At 63.5% G+C, this 19,276-nt stretch overlaps 1 protein-coding gene across 2 annotated transcripts in view; it reads left to right on the forward strand.

Moving 5' to 3' along the window:
- The window catches only part of ASIC4 (acid sensing ion channel subunit family member 4), a 65,135-nt gene that overhangs the window by 27,462 nt on the left and 18,397 nt on the right, over nucleotides 1–19,276 (forward strand). The window contains exon 1 of one of the 2 annotated variants that reach the window (XM_054830099.1): nucleotides 7,504–8,829. The exons of the other annotated variant lie outside the window; for it this stretch is intronic. Coding sequence (XP_054686074.1) covers nucleotides 8,254–8,829 — 576 coding nt within the window. The 5' untranslated portion in view covers nucleotides 7,504–8,253. Of the gene's footprint in view, nucleotides 1–7,503; nucleotides 8,830–19,276 lie in introns of those variants that run through there. 2 annotated transcript variants of the gene reach the window in all.

Raw genomic sequence — 19,276 nt, forward strand, 5'->3', positions numbered from 1 at the left:
TGAGCGATGTCTCTTGGAGCATGAAGAGCGGATCCGCACGCTCCGCTGGCTGGGCACGCTCCCATCCGGCTCCTCGCATCCCTTGGGGCCAGGGCCGAGACGGAGGAGCCGCAGTGGGTGGATACCAGCCCTGCTGCCTGGTGCAGGTGCTGCTGGAATGCCAACATTACCTGTGCCCTGCACTGGGGCTACTCACAGGCTGCACCTCTCCAGAGGTGCCTAGATGGCCTGGTGATGGGCTCCCTGCCGCTGCTATGCTGGGCTCCAGCCCCACAGCATCCATCACTCTTCTGCTCCCATGACAGTGCAGGAGAGACCTGCTCCCTAGAGCAGGATCGGGGCTGTTCAGGGTGGGATGGGGCTCTCATCCTCCCTGCGCACCACAGCAAGGCTGCCCCCATCTGCACCCTGCCCCTCTGGCAAGGCATAGCTCTGGGCATGCCCCTTTGACTATGAGACGCCCTCCCAGCTGTGCCAGCTGTGCCCATATGGCTGTGTTCAGCAGCTCCCTTACCTGTGCACGCAGCTGTGTGCGCTGGCGTGCCAGCCCTGATGGGTCGAGGCAGGACACGGATGCCCAGTGCTTGGGGCTGCACACAGTGGCCGGGGCTCACCCCAGCAAGGAGCCCAGTGCTGTGGGGGCCTCCCATCGCTAGAAGCAGGGTGGTCCCTCAGGCTCAGCCCAGTTCTTCCATCCGAGTGTCCTCTGCCCATGAGAGAGAAACTGCCGGTAGGCTGCCGTAGGGGCTCAGGCTCCCCCCAACTCCTTTTCCCCTGGAGGTCTCCTGGCCTGGCTTATGATCAGGGAGGGTTGTGACCAAGGTGGGCTGCGACCAAGGTGGGCTGCCTGCCCTCCAGTCTCCTTTGCTCAGTTGTCACTTGGGAGGGAGTGAAGCAGGAGGTGCCCCGCTTATGGCAGGGCCAGGGGAGGCTTGACTGTCCCAGCATCTCCCGTCCCCGATGCTGCCCTCCCTGCCTAACTGCTGCAACTCCCATAATGTATTCATCCCAGGGTGCCTCGGTGCAGCTGCAATATCATTATTGGAGTTTATTACACCATTAGCTTTAAAGTTTTATAAACCACCAGGCAGGTGACAAGTGGTGTGGGCGGGGGGATTTCACGCTGCGGGCAGAGGGGCTGTGCAGGGATAGCACTGGGGACCGTCCCAGCAGGGTGCTGAACCCAGTTTCCCTGCCGTGCTGGTGCTTTCACTAGTGGTGCAAGCCCAGCGGCACCCCAGGCACACATGCCTTGCTGCCGAGCTGCTCAGCTCAGCGCAGCCACGTGCCAGCCTGCCCGGCTGCCCTCCTCAAGATGGCAGAGACCAGGGAGGATCAACCAGCTGCAGCAATAAAAGGCTATAAAACCGAACGAGTGTCTCTGCACGCTGTAGCGATGGCTCCCAGGACGCCTTCCCCTTCCTAACAGTGCCGAGGGCAGGAGGAACCGTGCTCACCCCAGCGCCCCGTGCTCAGAGCCGGGGCTCCTGCTGCCATGCAACCATTCTCCGGTCACGTCTGCGACGCCTTTCCAGCCGTGGGGGATGCTCTGAGGGCAGTGAGGCCGTTTCCTCCCCTCCTCCCGCTCGGGACTGGAGGGCAGCGTTAGCTGAGCCTGACCTCCTGCCGGTCACGGGCCGGCGAGCACCGCCAGACCTGCAGCCTGGAGATAGGTGCTGGGCTGAGCATCCTCCTGGCGATGCTGAACACCCTCTGCGCTGAAACGTGTGTCCATCCTGCTGGGAAGGGGGCTCCGCTTTGCTCTTTCCCATGGAATTGGGAGGCTTTTAGATGTGTTTTTTCTCAGTGAGGATGTTTGTGTGGTGCGATGAAGTGGCTGGCTCAGTTTGGGGGTGGTTTGTACTGATGGGGTCAGAGCAGAACATGGATATGGGATGCTGGTCGCTGCGACTCCTCGGGCTTTCTGTGCAGGACTGTGGCATGTCGGGTGTCTCAGATGGAGACCAGGAGCGGGGGCTGCTGTGCATGGGTGGGCAGTCCACAGCAGCCACTGCCTGCTGCCTCTCCCCAGGCACGGGGGCATGGGGGCAGGGGCTGGCTGGGATGGGGGCATGGCTGAGCATCTCTGGGTGGAGGAAGTCAGGAGGGCAACCAGCAAGGTCTTAGCGGCTCCCCAGGGTTAAATACCATGGAATCAACCTGGGCTCAGCACAGACCCTTTTCTCCTATGAACCGGGCTGGGATTTGACCCATTATCCCATTGAGAGTTCATGGGATCCGCGCCAGCTCTGATGTGGGCAGACATCGTCCTCTCAGCCATGGCGGATGCTCCTACACCCAGATCCTACTGAAACCCACTCCTTAAATTCCTGGAGGCGGGACCCCAAAAGCCACATAAACCCAGTGTTGTTTTTCTGGCAACGGCAAAAGGTGTCCAGGGCACCTTGTGCAAGCTCATGCTCACAGCTTACAAAGGAGACTTTGTAATTGAGGTTTTACGCTTAATGAAGGAATAAATTGAATGGGAGTGTTGTCCTTAATTGGGGTGTTGCATTAATTAACGTATTGCACTTAATTGGGGTAAAGCATTTAATACGGTATTGTGTTTAATGGGGGCAGTTTATGTAAATGGGGTCGGTGCATTAATGGGGTGCTGCATCGCCAATGCATCTGCCGGCCCTGGCAGACATGTCATCTGCCACTGTGGGCTAAACCGAGGAGCGGTTCCTTGCACGTGGGAGAGCCCAGCCCAGCCACCACCTGCCCAGGGGACCAGGACCACCAGTGAGGCTGGTCTGCAGCGCCGGAGCCGTCCTCCCCATCCCAGCACCACGCGGCTGATAACGGTGTTCGTAGTGATGGCTCTGCTCCCCACTCTGGTACGTACGGCTCCCTCCCACCGTTCCCAGCCCTGCTGCTCCCCACGGGCACAGGAGGACGGTGTGGAGGTTTTGGCGAGTGGGGTGCAAGCAGCATTACTGCTCCTGTGGCTGCCCCACGGTCGGCTCCACGGCAGGCAGTGATGCCTGACATGCTCATCACACCGTCACCAGCCCTGCTCTCCTGTAATTGGAGTGGACATCTTGTCATCCCACATCTCCCCACAGCCGAGGTGCTCGCCACAGAGCCCGACCTGCCGGGCGGTCGCCGGCAGTGTGCTGGGGAGGCCAGGGGAGGAGGCTGTGCTTGTTAAGCCGACGTGTTTGCAAGGGTCTCGGAGGATCCGACCGGCGTGAGGCAGAGCCGAGCGCTGTGGCCAGCTGGGCTCTGCAGTCACGTTTCCTTCAATTAGATCAAAATTAATGATCGCCCCAGATCCACTTCCCTCAGGGCGCAGGGCTGCGGCCAGTGCCGGCTCTGGAGCGTGTGGAGCTGGCGAGGAGGACGTGGCAGCCGGCTCACAGGCTTGGGCTGGTGGCAGAAGTGCCCAGCAAGCAGGATCCGCATCCCAGCCAGCTCGGACTAGCAGGGTATCAGGAGGGGGCTGCCTGCTGGGGGTCTCCCCTGGAGCAGGTGCCCACTGCCTGTCACCTGTGTCCCCCACCCACCCTTCGGTCCCCTGGGCTGATCCCCTGTGCCCGTGCTGAGGAGGGTGGCCGGGAGGGTGGGCTCACTGCAGTGGAACAGCACCGGTGCTGGAGTGTGGTGGGAGGTCGGGTGCTGGTACAGCAAAAAGTCAATCCATCGGCTCGGTGACAAGACAGGGAAATCACAGCCCAGCCCTCATCCAGGTTGGCCTAAGAATAGAAACGGACAGTGTCTGTGTCTTGGGGGGGGGATGAATCATCATGAGGGTGCTGGAGGGCACCACGGCAGGATCAGTCCCACCAAGCACCCCTCCAGGCCGTGGGCCAGCTTCTCCCATGTGGAGACTCCACCTAACCCCTGTTGTCTTCTATGGTGCGTCAGGGCCCTGATGCTCTAGAAAGCCCCCTCCTTCTGTGCTCACAGCAGTTACTTTATCTATGGATGCCTCCTCTGCCCTTGCCCAAACCCCCAGTGCCTCCAGCCGGTCTCCAGTCTCCAGTGCTTCTCTCTGTTATTGCCATCCTCTCTACTCTTTTCAATTAGTTTGGATTTTTGTTGACGTGTGGTCCTGGACCAGGCATAGGGCTTTGCCGCCAGCAAGTGCTTCAGATGCCTTGCAAACGATGCTCCTTCTCACACAGCCCTAAGCAACACCCTCCTTTCCACCGAGCTCAATGCAGTTGCAGGGCAGCCAGACATCCCATATTAAACTGGCAGATCCCATATCCCAAATGAACAAGGCTTCTCCTGGTTTTTTCCCAGCTCCCGGCTGCTTTTCCAAGCAGCTGCCTGGCTGCTGGGCATCTGGAAACGCAGCTTCTGCATGCACAGATAACTGCACCTGCACTGTGCGTCCTGCCTGGGGGTCCAACCCTCTGCACGCCTTGTTTATCCACCTTGGACTGTCCTGGGTGTCAGTGTTAAACTTGGACAAGCCAACGCTGCTGCCCGCTGCCAAGCTGGGGCTCTGCCCTGCCCTCCTGCCCGCTCAGCAGCCCTGCCCTCCGGCTGCTCGTCCTCCGCTCACTGGGCAGATTTGCTTCCCGCCCCAGCCCAGCTCTTGGCGCTTGTCCTTTCGAATTGTATCTGATTGTTTTCAGGCCATTTCTCCGATTTGTCAACATCATTTCGAATTCCAGTCCTGTCTTCCCCGGCGCTCGCAGCCTTCCCCCGTCATCTGAGTGCAGAGCGTGGGCCCTGCGCCAAGCCCCCGCCGCTCAGCATTCCCCCGGGCTGGGGGGCGTGGGGGTGAGCAGGGGGGACCCCCCTTTCCCAATCTGCCTTTGAGCCCTCAGCTGGCTCTCACATCCTGTCGGCTCGCTTGCACGGTGGCTAGTGAAGTCGGCACTCCAAAGCCTGGGGCATTGGTGTCCTCCCGGCTGTGAGCATCAGACCTAAGGGCTGGATATGGGAGCATCAGTGGGCAGACAGGCTCTGCAGCTGCTCGTGGCCGGGTGGAAGGACAGACGAGCCCCGCTGCACACCGCAGAGTCCCTCCTCATGGCCTCATGCCCCCCACGCACAGGCGTGCGGTGCTCAGCCACAGGTGGGTGGCTCCGGTGCAGAACCGTGAGCTGCAGACACGCTGCCAAGTGCAGCACCGACCGTTCCCAGCTGGTGCTGTGCTCGCTGCCTTGTCTGGTCCCAAGAGAGAGCAGTCCCTGAGCCCTGCTGCCTCCCCTCTCAGCTGTGCTGCTTGCCCGTGCCCTGCCCCTCAGCCCAGCATCTCTCCTGGTGTGCCCTCTCCACGAGTGCTGGTGACCGCAAAGCCACAGCCCTCCCCACAGTCTGGAGCCGCAGCTGGGGATGGGACTTTTGCCTTGGGTGCCACTCACTTGGGCACAGCTTGATCCCGACCCAGCCTGGCTGCACTTCAGCCCCATGCCTTGGGTCATCCCATCTGCCCCTGCCAGGTGGCCAGGCAGGACCAGGACACAGCAGGGGAGGAGAGGCAGGAGAGGCGGGAGGAGAGGACACATCTCTTTGGCCGCACAGGAGGGGATTATGCTGTGGGGAGCATGTTGAAAGGTGTCCCCAGCCTAGGTGGCAGTTGCTAATGGAGCAGAAGATGCCCAGAGAGAGCAGGCGTCTGTGGTGCCCATGGTGTGAGGGCTGGGGCCATGCAGGGAGCTGAGACACAGTCCTGCTCCCATGTCATGGCTGTCCAGCACACAGAGGACACTGGGCTCCTGCCGGTCTCACACTCACAAACCTCAGTATGCCCTGTACCTCAGGATCTGTGCTTACGGGGTGGATCTGCCTGGCAGATCCACCATGCCATTGTGCCCCTCGCCACCATGGCACTGAGAGACGCAGGCAGGGACTCCACAGCGGACTTTACAGACCAAAAAGCCAATGCTGGCCATTGCCTCGCATGGCAGAATCTCCTCACCACAGGAACAGACCCTTGCTGCCCGCAGTCTTTGCAGGGCCAAGCATCCCTTCAGCCCTGCGGAAGCAGCATGGGACTTGCGGTTGTGTGGCTGGGGCCACCTGTGGCAGTGGCTGTGCTGGGGCCGCCTGCCCAGCCCACTCCCCACCGTGCCTCTCCGAGCTGGGGATGCAGGGCTGGCATGTGCGTGCTGCATCCCCTGGGCAGGGTGAAGCGGGCAGCTGGGGCTGTGCGTGCTCCCTGCCGGAGGCAGCCTATCATGCTGTATTGACCTGCACAGAGGCAGGAACATGTGTGCCATGCACAGATCGATGGGAAGATTGAAGATGTGTGTGCGCTTGCCGGACGACTGGGGAAAGCTTTGCCGTTGGCATCAGCAGCACACTGAAGGTCATGCTGACCTGCGGCGCAGTCCCTGAGGAGAGGCGAGGCATCTTGTCGAGCTCATGGGCGGCTGTCTCATCGCTTGTCCTCCAGGGACCCCAGCTTCTCAGCCAGGCATGCACCTCCCCAGCAGAGCTATGTCTCCTGAGGAGGGTACCCAGTGCTGGGCTGCTTCAGGAGGCAGGGAGCTGGTGTTTCCCTCACCACTGTGCCGCTAGGCAGAGTCACAGAGGGTTGCTTGACTTGTGGGTAAGGGGTCCAGCTCAGCCTTTCTAGCAGAGCTAACTCTCCATCACCAGCTGGGGAAACTGAGGCAGGAAGCTGGGCAAGATCATGACTTGCTGGCAGAAGGTGCTGTGCATTGGGAGCAGCCAGATCCAGGCGCCATGTGGCTCTGTGGTTGGTGCTGCTGAGTGAACCCATAACCTCATCACAGTTCTAACCCTGCTGAGCGATGCAGGCTGAGCCCCACTGCTGTGGGCAGGATGGGGCAGGAGGACACTGTTTCCCCTGCGTGTGGGGCAGTGCTGCCACGGGAGCTGGGTCCTATGCGGGGCTCTGCATAGGGGTGGACGATAGTGTGCCATGGAGAGAGCAGAACCAGACGTGAGGAGGGATGGGGGCTCAGCAGAGCAGTGGAGGGGGAGGGTGACCCCGGCTCAGCCTTTCTAACAGAGCCGGTCACTGACTGCCGTGCGCCCCCCCCCCCCCACTTCTTGTGCACTGCTGTGGGGAAGTGCGGAGCCCAGCGTGCAGCACAAAGAGGGGTGGGGGGCAGAAATGAAGTTGGGGGAGCCCAGCAAGCGCAGTGGGGAAGGGGGTGGCAGACATGGGGCGTGGGTGACGGTGCTGCCGCCCGCTCCGGGGCACCGAGGAGCACGGGTGGGTGCGTGCGTGTGTGCGTGTGTGTGTGTGTGCATCCCCGGCGCCCCGTCTTCAGTCCCGCTTCGGCGGCGGCTTGCCGGCCGGATCTCGGTGGGGCCGGGGCCGGGACCAGAACCGACGGGGCTCGGCGCCCGCCGACTTCGGGCGCGGCGGGCCGTGGCAGGGAGGCGGTTAACGGCCAGGGAGCCGCCGAGGCAGGAGGAGTCCGCAAGCGGGCGAGCAGGAGGGGGCCGCCGGGCGAGCTGCCCGCAGGCTGCCCGCCCCCGCCGAGCTGCGCCGAGCCGAGCCGCGCCGAGCCGCGCTCTGCCCCGGGGCGCACGGGCCGGCGGGGCACGGCGGGGCGAGGCGGCGAGCGCGGCGGCGGCGGCGGCGGGGGGCAGGCTCCGTGCCCCGCCCGCCTCGGCACGGCACGGCACGGCACGGCTCGGCATCGCACGGCGCGGAGCGGCGCGGCTCGGCATCGCGCGGCGCGGCTCGGCATCGCACGGCACGGCATCGCACGGCTCGGTTCCGCTCGGCACGGCTCGGCACGGCGCGGCTCGGCACGGCTCCGGCAGCTCCCGAGCCATTCAAACAAGTGGCTCCGGCAGCACTTCGGAGCCGGGGCTGGGGAGAGGGCGCAGAGCGGCTCCCTGCCCCGGAGGCGCCGGGCCCTTCACACTGCCTCTTTTCTCTGGCGCTCGCTCTTTATTTGACGATGAAATAATGTTGACATGTCTTGAATTATTAAGTATTCCCTGGATTTTATTAGCACATGATGCCTAAATGCTGCCTGTATCTGCTGGGGTCTTAACCAGAGAGGAGCGAAGGAGAGAGGCAGAGAGACAGAGCGAGGGAGAGGAGAGAGAGGGGTTTTTGACAGCTGTATTTGTGCTGATAAGCGAAGGCACAAGGAGACGATCGACTAGTGAGACAAGAGGGAAGCGGCGGCTCGGAGCTGCTGAGAGGGGCTGCGCTTCCCTCCCGAGACGGCTCGGCCCTCCCGGCACCGTGCTGGGGATTGGGGGGGACCCGAGCCCCCTCCCAGTGCCTGGCCGGGCTCTCGGCCAGTGCCTGTGCCGGGGGGCAGCTCGCTGGCTGGGTACGCCGGCCGCACGGGGCAGATGCCGATTGAGATCGTGTGTAAAATCAAATTTGCCGAGGAGGATGAGAAGCAGAAGGAGAAAGAAGAAGGGGATAAGGAGAGCCTGATTGAGGAGCCCGCCCGGCCCCGCTCCCGGGACCTGGCCACCTTCGCCAGCGCCAGCACGCTGCATGGCCTGGGACACATCTGCCGGTCGGGGCAGCTGGGTGTGCGCCAGACCCTCTGGGCATTTGCCTTTCTGGCCTCCCTCGCCTTCTTCCTCTACCAGGCGGCCAAGTCAGCGCTGCTCTACCTGGAGCACCCCCACGTCATGGCCCTGGACGAGGAGGCCATCCGCGAGATGGTCTTCCCCGCCATCACCATCTGCAACATCAACCGCTACCGCCACTCGGCGCTCACCGACGCTGACATCTTCCACTTGGCTAACATGACCGGGCTACCACCCAAGGACCGGGATGGCCACAAGGCCACGGACCTGCTCTACCCCGACCCTGACATGGCTGACATTGTCAACCGCACCGGCCACCAGCTTGACGACATGCTCAAGAGCTGCAACTTCAGCGGTGAGAACTGCTCATCCCGCGATTTCACTGTGGTGAGTGCACATCTGGCTCAGCTTCCCTGGGGTCCCCCACCGGCATGGGGGGGCACCCACCCATCCGCACCTCACCAGAGCAGGGCTCCCTGGCTTGTTCTGGCTGCTGAAGTTTGCATCTCTTGCTGTTTGAGTTTCCCTCCAAGTTTCTCATGGAGAGACAGAGAGGATCCTGCATGGGAGCTCTTGGTAGGGCTCTGCGCCGCAGGACTGGACTGCTGGCAGGTCCGTGCTGGAGGGGCTCACAGGCAGGAGCTGGGGTGGTGGGGAGCGGGGCTCAGCGGTCCCCAGGGTGGGTGTACAGTGGGCAGGGGGAAAGCTGTGGTGTAGAGCCCCACTCCAGCCTCCGCTTCCCCGGGGTTGAAGTGCTCTGTTGCAGGGTGCTTTGCACAGCGAGAGTGGGGGGGGGGCTGGCAGAGACCCCTTTGCACACAGGGGAGCTTTCCTGTGTTTTGGCAGGGTGGGGGGGAACTGCACTGTGATGCCTGCGAATCTTGAGGCTACCAACATTGCACACGCACGTGTGCGCGCGCACACACACACACACGCGCGCCGAGCGGCTCCACTCCGGAGGCACGGCTACAGCTGGGCGAGCGGGGGGCTGCCCGGGGTTGCCCACTCTCTGCCCAGGGCTTGCCGGCAGGGCCTCCACCCGGCAGCGCCCTGCCTGCCCAGGCAGCGAGCTCCCGGCCAGGAGCCGCCAGCCTGCAGCTCTCGCTAATATTGAGCCTGGAATCGCAAATCCCCGCTGTGGTTTGGGAAAATAAATGTGCTGAACGGGCGGAATACCTGATGGGACCCTTTTCAGACCGTAATGACTCTGGAAATGAGCCGCCTCTCCCCTACGGCTGCCAGGGGCTACTGCTCGGCTGGCTCGCTGCGCTCCCGGGAGCAGTGCTGCCAGCCGGAGCCCGCTCCCAGCCGGGGAGGGGGGTGCGATGCCACGGGCTGTGCGGGATGCTGGGTGGGGGAGAGGAGGCTCCGTGGGGCTGGAAATAGCTGATGCAGCATGTCCTGTTTCACTTCGTGCCCATCGGTACAACGCCTGCTCGCTGCGCGGGGTGATGCTGTCCCCAGGAAAGCGCCGTTTCGGGGGGGGGGGGGGGGCTGCACTGTGTGTGGGGGTGGCATGGGGTACTGCAGTGGAGTGGGAAGGAGCAGAGGGCAGCGGGGGGACAGCCTCACTCCTGGGGTTTTGCTGGGCTCTCTGCCTGCTCTACCCCAGCTGCCTGAGTTTGCCGGGGAGAAGTGCAGTTTAGCGGGGCTGGGAGCAGGGAGCTCTGGTGCTGGACAGTCCTGCACAGGGCTCGGCCATGCTGGCTCCAGCCCCGGGGTCCTCCTGGGGGATCCTGCACAGCTTTGGTTTGTAGGGCAGGCAGCGAGCCCAGCCTTGTGCTGGGCAGCTGCACAGCGTGGCAATGGGATTTGGCGTGTGCTGAGCCACGCTGTAAGACTGGCAGGGCAGAGCTCAGGCGGATGGGGCTGGGTACAAGCTTCCCACAGTGTGGACATGGTGTGTGGTGTGCGTTGTGCTGCGTGGCAGCAGAGGGTGACCGCCAGGACAGTCACTGGGACACGTTTTCTCAGCTGGTGGCCATGCAGGACCAGCTGGCTTGCCTGTCTCACCTGTTTACAGGTCTGCCCTGGGGATGCCTGGGCAGCCAGGTGTGCCAGCACCCTGCACTGGAGCACGCTTCAGGCATGAGGACAGTTAGTGCCAGCCGACCCCCAGCCCATTGCCCAAAGAAGGGGAGCCCAGGGCTCCCACAGCCTCCACCTGCCTGTCCCCAGCTCAGCCCTCCAGCCCAGCCTTTGAGACATCAGGGCTGTCAGCAGAAAGAGGTGTCCCTGTCACCTCTCGCTTGCCTGGAGCAAAGAGGTGAACCTGGGGCAGGAGAGGCTGCAGGGCATGGACATGAGAAGGGATGGGGGAAGACGTGACCTCTCTCTGCCATATACTATGTCCCAAAGCCTTGCCAGGCAGCAGTGGGACCTGTCGAGGCATCACACCATTTGCAGCTGGAGCCTCCTACTCCCATTCCCCAAGCCGAATCAGTCCCTTGTGCCTCCTGGGAATGACTGAAACACAGCGTGAGCTGCTTGGCAGGAATGGTGAGTCCCAGCTGTGATGTGTGGGGTTGGGTGCTCCCATGCCTCCCAGCTGTGGCCCTGACGCAGGGGCACCTGGGCTGCCCTGCACCCAGCCATCATGCAGCAGGGAGCTCCAGGCTTCATCGGTCCCAGTCCTGGGTCCTCATGTGTGCCTTTGTGTTCAGAAAGCTCTTGTACTCCCGCTGCAGTGGGCGGATACGTGAGTCACAGCATGTCCCAGCAGTGATGGAGGGCTCTCAGAATGCAGTGCATTCAAGTGGGGCAAATGGCCTGGGGTCCCAGGGTGCCCAGCCCATGGCAAGCAGCCCCCAGAGCAGAGGTCACGTCCCCAGGGATGCTGGAGAAGGGAAGGAGCTTTTCCTGCAGCCATGCTTGCAGGAGTGCTGGAGTCCTTCCTTCCCTCTGGGCATGAGGTGGACTTCATCCAGAGGCTGGAAGTTTTACAGCACGAGGGTGGCCAAGCCGTGGGGCTGCCGCCGGCTGGCTGCCTGTTCGGGAGCAGGAGCAGTGCTGAGGCTGGAGCGTGTCCCCTCGTGCTGCCGCTTGCAGCCTGTGCTCACACAATAAATAACTCGTGCGGATCCTTTAAGTAAGAGCCGTGAGTGGTAAATGATCTTCCCCTATTTAACGTCACAAATCCACATTCTTTATGGGATAGCAAATTAAGAAACTATGGGGGGAAAAAAAAATCCCCAGCGTAAGCATCTTCTGTGTAATAAAGCCCGGCTGGGCTGTAAATCTCCCCAGGCGGCAGGGACAGCCCTGAGCCGCAGCAAGGCTCCCCTGCAGCCCCGCTGACAAATGTGCCCCCTGCGTCTGCTGCCGGAGTGCCATGCCAGAGCCCTGGCAAAGCCTCCTCCGACCCCCCCGAGCCGTGTGGTGCTCTGCAGCCCCCCGATCCTCGCTCTGCCCAGGGGTGTGGGGCTGGGCTGCCCCTGCCGCTGCCCAGTGCCCGCCGGCACGCTGCCCGGTGCCTTGGCCAGGGCGGCGGGTGCGTAGCGCTGCCGGCTGGGTGAGCGCAGCTGCGGTGCCGAGGGTGCAAAGCGTGCAGCGCCAGAAATCAATAGCGCTCTTTACGTGCCATTAAGCAGGAGGTTGGGAAGCGTCCCCATGGGGCTGGGGCTCAGCTGCGGCAGGTGGCCCGCGCCTGCCCTCGTCCCCGTGCCTGGCACCCCGGTACGGCCACAGCCCAAGGCCGGTGCTGGCCATGTCGGGGGGCACTGTGGGAAGGGAGAGCCCTCCCAGCGGTGCTTTGGGGATGGGGGGAAAGGCAGTGGGGGTGGGCAGGGGTCTGGGGGCTGTGAGAGGAGGTGTGTGGAGGTGGGTTCCCCCCCCGCTGGCAGCAGCGGCTGCGGCAAGAGGTTCTGCTCGTGGCCGGGCGGGAGCCCGGTGCCTTTCTCAAAACCACGTCCTCTGTCAAAAGCCTTTTGTTTCTGATCTGTAGCTGCCGAAGCCAGTCTTGCCAGGGCTGGAGGTGGGGGGGAGCGGGGAGGTTGCCGAGAGCTGGCAGCGACTATCAGGGCTGGCACAGGCCCCAGCTCTCCAGGCAAGGCCTCCCGCCTGCCTGGGACGTGGGTGGTGCGGGGGTCTCCCCAGCCCCCTGTGCGGACCCCAGCGGGGAAGCCCCTGTGCCAAGACAGGAGGATCATCCTTGGCTGCACCCCATGTGCACCCTGAGAGATCCCAGCTGGGGCCATGGGATGGGCAGGGGGCAGCAGGCTGTCGCCCCTGCCTCCTCCCAGCAAGGCTCTGCCACCGTCCCCTCTGCGACCATGCTGCTCCCGACGCGGGGACTCTCTCTGACCTTTCCGCCAGAATCACGCTTAATGTCACATTTTTAGCCTATTTTTACGCTGGGTAAAAGAGCTGAACTCGTTGCGCCTCACCTGCCCTGCCCTGCCTGGTGCCTGCTCAGTCCCTGGTGTTCTCCCACCCCGTTCTCCCTCTCCCCATGCGCAGGGCTGAGTGTGCCCCGGGGTGCGGGGGGGCTCACCAAGGGCCCCTCAGCCGCTCGCTGGGCTCCAGGCACTGCAGGACCTGCCCTGGCTGGGGCACAGGGGGGCTCTGGGGCCAGGCAGTGCCATCGGGGTCCCAACACGACGTCATCCCCCACTGGAGGGTGGCGTGGCTGCGGCTGTGGTGGGTGTCCTGCCGTGCCCAGCCTGGGCTGGCAGTGTCGATACTCGAGACAGTCTGCAACATCCCTCGCCGATCCCACGCCTGTGAGCTGCTCAGCTGAGCCCAGCCATGCCCATCTGGGTCACCACGCTCCGCTCACCAGATCCACATCCTGCAGCCCCAGCCCAGTGCCTGAGCCACCTCCCTGGGGGCTCACAGCCCGTCCGGAGCCCGCTGTCCTCACAGCCTGACTACCGTGCTTCTGCATCCCCAGGTCTGTGTCCTGGGTGGTGCAGACATGCCGTGGGTTGGTTGCGCTCCTGGCCGGAGCGGCAGCATCTCCAGCACTGTTACACATGAGCCACCCAGGCACGGCTCGAGGCGCTGCTTGTGCCAGAAAACGGGGGACTTTAATGCAATTCGTTGCCATTTAATTTTACACAATTCCTGCTGCTTAATCCACTGAGAAATGCTAATTTATACAATTCACGTCTAAAAATAAATGTCAGTCCAGCAGCTCCCAGCAGCGGGTAACTGCTCCCACCAGCCGTTGCCGGAGCCTTGTGTGGGGACCCCATCCCGGAGCCCACCCCACTCCCAGCCAGCCGGGCTGCTGCTCCTTGCCCCGCAGTGCCTGGGCTGTGGCAGCACATGGTGGATACAGGGCTGATGAAGATTTGGGGTACGGAGGTGGGACAGCTGGCTGAACCTAGGGGTGTCACCGCAGAGCCCCTCAGCACAGTGGATCTTGGGGCAGCATGGCAAAGCGACACTGGGCGTCCTAGCGATCCAGCTCTCTTCTGGATAGCTGGGGAGGTGTGAGGGACATGGGGCTCCCGCGGTGTCTTTTGGGATCCCCGCTGCCCCATGGTTTCCCTCAGGGAAGACAGGCTCAGCCTCACGTGCAGCTGTACCCTGGGCTGCGGCTGGGGGTGCACGGGGAGAGTAGGGGTGCCCTGGTGCAAAGGGCTGGTGTGGGGCCACCTGGGCTGCGTGTGAGGGGTCCGGCTGTGGGTTGGGGCAGCCTGACTGGCAGGTATTAATTGGTTGCAAAGCAGCATTAATGAATGTGGGAGAAGAGGGAAGCGCACACCCCGCCTGCCTGGGGAGTGGGGATGCATCATTAGGTCCCTAAGGAGACTGCTCTGCAGGGGACAGGGAGGGGGTCGGACCCTGCAGGGGAGTGAACCCATGGCTGGAACAGCCCATGCTCAGCTCCCCAGATCCCCTGGCACTTGCCCCAGAACATCTCCATACCTCGCTCCCCTCCTCCCCAACCCCACCAGCCCTTACAGCTCACCCCCACTGCCTCCCCTCTCCCACCCCTTTGCTGGGCAGACCCCCACGCCACCCCCATTCAAGTGGGCTGGCGCTGGCACCAGTAGCGACACCGGGAGGGGGTGCCGGAGCAGCGGGGCGGGCAGCGAGGGCTGTGGCCATGGGTGCCGGCTCCCTGCGGGTGGGGGCCAAGGCGGGGGAGCAGGGGGGTGCGGAGGCGACACAGCGGGGGAGCGGAGATGCTGGAGGAGCCGGCGGCTTTCCCACCGTCTCCCTGATTGAGATCGGATCACTGTGAGCATAAAAAAGCTCTCTTCATAATTATATTTAATGAATTGACTTTAAAAGCTCTTACGCTCTTATCTGGGTAATTTAATATCACACACTTAATAAGCCTGTCTCCGATACAGGGGGGAGCCAGCGGCCAGGACGCCCGTGCCTGGTGTGGCTCCCCGGGGATGCGGGACGTGCCACAAGGCCAGTCCCACGTGCCGGGCTGGGCGGATCGGGGGCACTGCCGTCCCCTGGGACCAGGCCACCCGTGGGAGTCTGCGAGGCAGTGCCCCCCCAGCGCTGCTGGCTGCAGAGAGGGGTGGGCACCTTGGGCAGTTGCGGGAAGGATGAGGCCAGGGCACTCACAGGGGCTTGGCCCCAGGAGCGGGTGCTTGCCAGTGCATGGGACCACAGGCTTTGGGTCAATGGGGCAGTGGGGACATCATAGGGCTGTGGGGCTAACGGGGTGCAGGGTGACTGGCTGGGGGGCAGGGGGTGTTCATGAGGTGCAGTGTGGCTTGCTGGGCATGGGGGCTCTGGGCATGGGGCAGGGTTGGCTGGGGTGCAGGTGCCCTGTGCCGGCGGCGTGGTTGGATGCCACGTGCACTGTGGCTGGCAGGGCATTGCTGTCACCCCATCCTTGGTGCCAGTGGCACCTGTGGCGGGGGTCCCATGGCCGGGCGGCACTGGGGGCAGCCACTGGTCAGGGTGCACCGCAGGTCCCAGTGTCACAATGCTGGTGGCTCCCTGTGTCCCTCTGGCTCTGGCCACCTGCCCACCTGGGGTAGTCGGCTGGGGTGGCACAGGGGCAAATGAAGGCTTGTCACCACAGTCTCTGCACTTTCCCCCCCCCCGGCTCCTGCATCGCCAGCCAGGGTGCCGGCTGCCTCCCTGCAGGCAGGCATTGCTGCAGCCCCAGCAGGAGTCCCCGGCCCCCCCCATGACCCATCGGTGCATGTGTGCGGGAGCCTGCGGCAAGCTGGAGGGGCAGGCTCTGCCATATGGAGCCAGGGCCCTGGGGACCGTGGGAGCCTGTGCGTCGGCTGGGACCTGTGCCCCTTGGCTGCGGGGGCAGCCCCCGGCATCCTCCACACCAGGCGCTCACTGGACAGCGGGGTGGAAAGCCACCGGCCGGGCTCATGTCCCCTGCATGTCAGAGCCAGAGCTGCTGGGAGCCGCAGACTGGCACCGCGTCCCGGGTCACCCTGTGCCCTTGGATCCCTGAATCCCAAGTGATGGAGGATGGAGCGGCACCTCCCAGAATCCCTGCCTGCGCTGCCCCAGGACCCGTGGCAGGGACAGGGAGGGTGACAAGGGCAGAGCGCATGGTGCTGACCCACAGGCAGCCATCCCCAGGCGCCGGGGTGCCTGGCAGTGCTGGCTGCCGTGCCGGTGCTCTGTGCCAAGGCTGGGAGGATTGATGGGAGGCGCGTGCCAAGGCGGAGGGGCGGGGGGACGAGGACACAGCTGCCACCTGGCCCTGCGGAGCGGGGGGCAGCCCCGGGTGGAGCGGGGACCCCGGGCTCCCCGCCGGCAGTGCAGGGCACGGGGCAGCCGTGTCGGGTCTCCCTCTGCGGGGGAGCGGCTGGAGCAGGAGGTTTACGGAGCTGCACTAAGTGACGCAAATGGTTTGAAGCCCATAAAGAGAGACGGTTTTATGTAAGACGACTATATAAAGCTCTGCTGTTCTGCCATTGATGAGATATAGGCCTTTATTTATAGAAGGCAATGTTTGCGGTGCAAGCACTGAAAGCCAGCCAGGGACCCGCAGATAGTGCGTCGAGTCATTTCACATGCAGCTGCCGTCGACACTGTTCACACATTAAAGAAAAAAATTAACAAGTTTGCAGCCAGTCAGGTGGAAAAAACAATAATTGTCGAAAACCGTATTTCCCCCTTTTTCCAATAACAAATAGCTGGAACACTGCTGGAGAGCCTTGGGCTTGCTCTGGGAAAGGATGGGCTGAGGCTCCAGCCGGACTGGGGGATGGAGCAGGCAGGGGGAGGCAGCCAGGGGCAGAAGGAGAGCTCGGGCAGGGGATGCAGGGCTGCTGCCAGCACCCAGGCAGCTGGCAGGGAGTGGACGCCCCTGCCTGGGCATTTATATGGCCGGTGGGCAGGGGTGATGGTGCTGGCAGAGCAGCAGGGTAGTGTGCATGCTGGGGGTCGCGGGGGGGGGACGACAGCAAACAGCAGGAGCATATGGCTGAAGGTGCTTGCTGCACGGGGGGGGCTGTGGACCAAGCCCCACTGGGGTTTCCTGCCTGGCCCCGTGTTGCCTCTCCCCACCTGAGCACACAGGGATGCTCTGAGGTTATTTCTTTGCCAGACGTGGCTGGGATTTTACTGGAGAGCAAGCAGTGAGTCCCTGTGGTCAGAGCGCCCTGCCAAATTTTGTTTCATGCACGAAAGGAGGAAAAACTTCTCATGATTAATTGTGCAGTAAGGGAGAACATGCATCTCTCTAACCTGCTCCTTGCCGGTCGCTGGCCTTTCCGTCCAGGCGCTGCCCCGACATGCAGCCAGGGAGGAGGTGGTGAGCTCATCCCCAGAGCACGCTCCCTGCGCGGGCTGTGCGGTGAGGGTGTGAGGGCAGGAGGGTGCCGACACCTGTGCCACATCCTAACTCTGCAAGGGGCTGTGAAGGGGAGGAAAGTCAGCCAGGGTTTGACAGCAGGGGAGCAGTCACACTTGTGCTTGAGCAGCTTACCTGCAGCTCCCCGCGCAGTTCTGCGGGCGGCTGTCCCCTGCTTACACTGCAAAACCTTCCCTCTGTGCTCTGAGCTGCGCCCCGGTATGCTGCACCAGCAGCAGTTACAGGCAGGGCGCTGCCAGCCCCGTCCGCCCGTGGCTCCATGGCCATGCCAGCAGCAAGCGGGAGGTGAGGATGCCCCGCCACTGAGCCAGAGCACGTGGCACCACACTGCTGGCCTTGGGTGGGGGGGTTGGACCTGCACCCCAAGCTGCTGGGACGTGGGGCTCCAGCATGTGCCTGCCCTGTGCCTGGGAGACATCGCTGCCTGCACATCCAGTCTTCCCCAGCCACCCTCACACAGGTGGGGAGGACCCCTCGGCAGAGACACCCCCAGCTCGCCGTGCCCCTCTCTGGGCGCAGATGCAAGCCGGAGCACACGTTGCACCTGAACAGCTGTTAAGCATTGGCTAAGCTCGGCTGGACTCAACAGGTTTTCTTCCAGCAGAACAAAAGGTTCCCTCCTGACTGCAGCCCGGGAAAGGGGAGCACAGGAGGAGGGGGTAGGCAGGAAAACCAGAGGCTGGGAGGACCTGCGGGTGCTGCGTTCCAGTGGCACGAGGGTTGGGGACCCCTCTCTGTGTCAGGGAGCTCAACTGGGCTGGAGACCCGGGCTGGCCCCTGCCCACAGTGGCTGGGCAGGCAGGGAGCAGGGGCTGGGGGGACCCATTGGCCCGCTGCTGGCCACCAGCCCCTGGGATGTGCAGAGCGGGAGGGGAGAGGAGGCACACACCTCGTCAGAGCGGAGCCCCTGATTAATCACTAACTGCCGGCCTCCCAGCCAGCAGCTCATTAGCAGTTTAATTCCCGGTGCCCGGTGCACTGGAGGGCCACGTGGCTCTGATTGAGCCGGCCGCACTCATCTGGGCAGCTGCAATCAGGCCAGGGCCCCCCCACCCCGGTCACAGGCACAATTAGTGGCCATGTCCGCCATGCCCCCGGGGTGGGCTGGGCAGCACCTGGGTGCTGCAGGTACTGTGGGTGCTGCAAGTGCTGCAGGTGCTGCAGGTACTGTGGGTGATGCAGGCGCTGTGGGTACTGCGGTCAAGCACGGGTGAGACACATCGGTGACAGTGGCTGTGGAGGGCTGGCGGGCATCCCTGGGGCAGGAGCCGTGCCCATGTCTCCTCCTGTATCCGGCTGTACCCCGGCTGTGCCTGGAGCGTCACGGTCCCCGCAGCGTCATGGGGCCACGAGCAGCTGTCAGCAGTGTCAGCAGCCATGGCGAGGTGCTGCGCTTGGCTGCACAGAGGTGTCTCACCAGTCTGTCATCCCTGGGGGGCAGTGGCACCCCACACATCCCCATGCTATCCCATTCCTCCATCACTTACACCTGCACCCACACGGCAGCAAAGAAAGTAGCACCCATGTCCCTGCCTGCACCCCAGTGTCCCTGCCACCATCCCAGGTTCTTTCCTGTCCCGGCTCTTCTTCCTCCCAGGCTGGGGCTCAGCCTGGGGCACCCCTCCAGGGATGGGCTGGTTGTGCTCACCCAGGGCAGGGGAGCAGGGCAGGGGCAGGAGGGAGCTGGGTGCCCCAGGAGAGCAGGCACCAGCCATGGATGCTGCCCGTGGACCTCGTACCCCATCCTGGGCATGCAGAGGTGGGCACCATCGTGCGTCCCAGTTGCAAGGGAGTGTTTGCAGCTCGGCTGCCCCCCTTCGCCCTCCAAATCCTGCTGTGCCCTTCACTCCTGAGCTGCCATCCCCGCAATTTCTTTGTAGCCCGAGGAAGGAGAGAGGGAGGGAGGGAGGGACCGTGCGACAGAGGGAAGCGTCTCCATCTGTCTTCAACGCTCCAGTGGCTGGAGTGGACAGGGCAGGGGCCCTCGGGTGTCCCTGCTGAGGGGGGCTGTGGGGCGAGGTGGGATGGGGTGTACGTGGGGGAAAGCCAGGGGCCATGCTGGGGCTGTGA

This window comes from Grus americana, chromosome 6 (genome assembly GCF_028858705.1).
Source record: "Grus americana isolate bGruAme1 chromosome 6, bGruAme1.mat, whole genome shotgun sequence".
NCBI classification, from domain to species: domain Eukaryota; kingdom Metazoa; phylum Chordata; class Aves; order Gruiformes; family Gruidae; genus Grus; species Grus americana.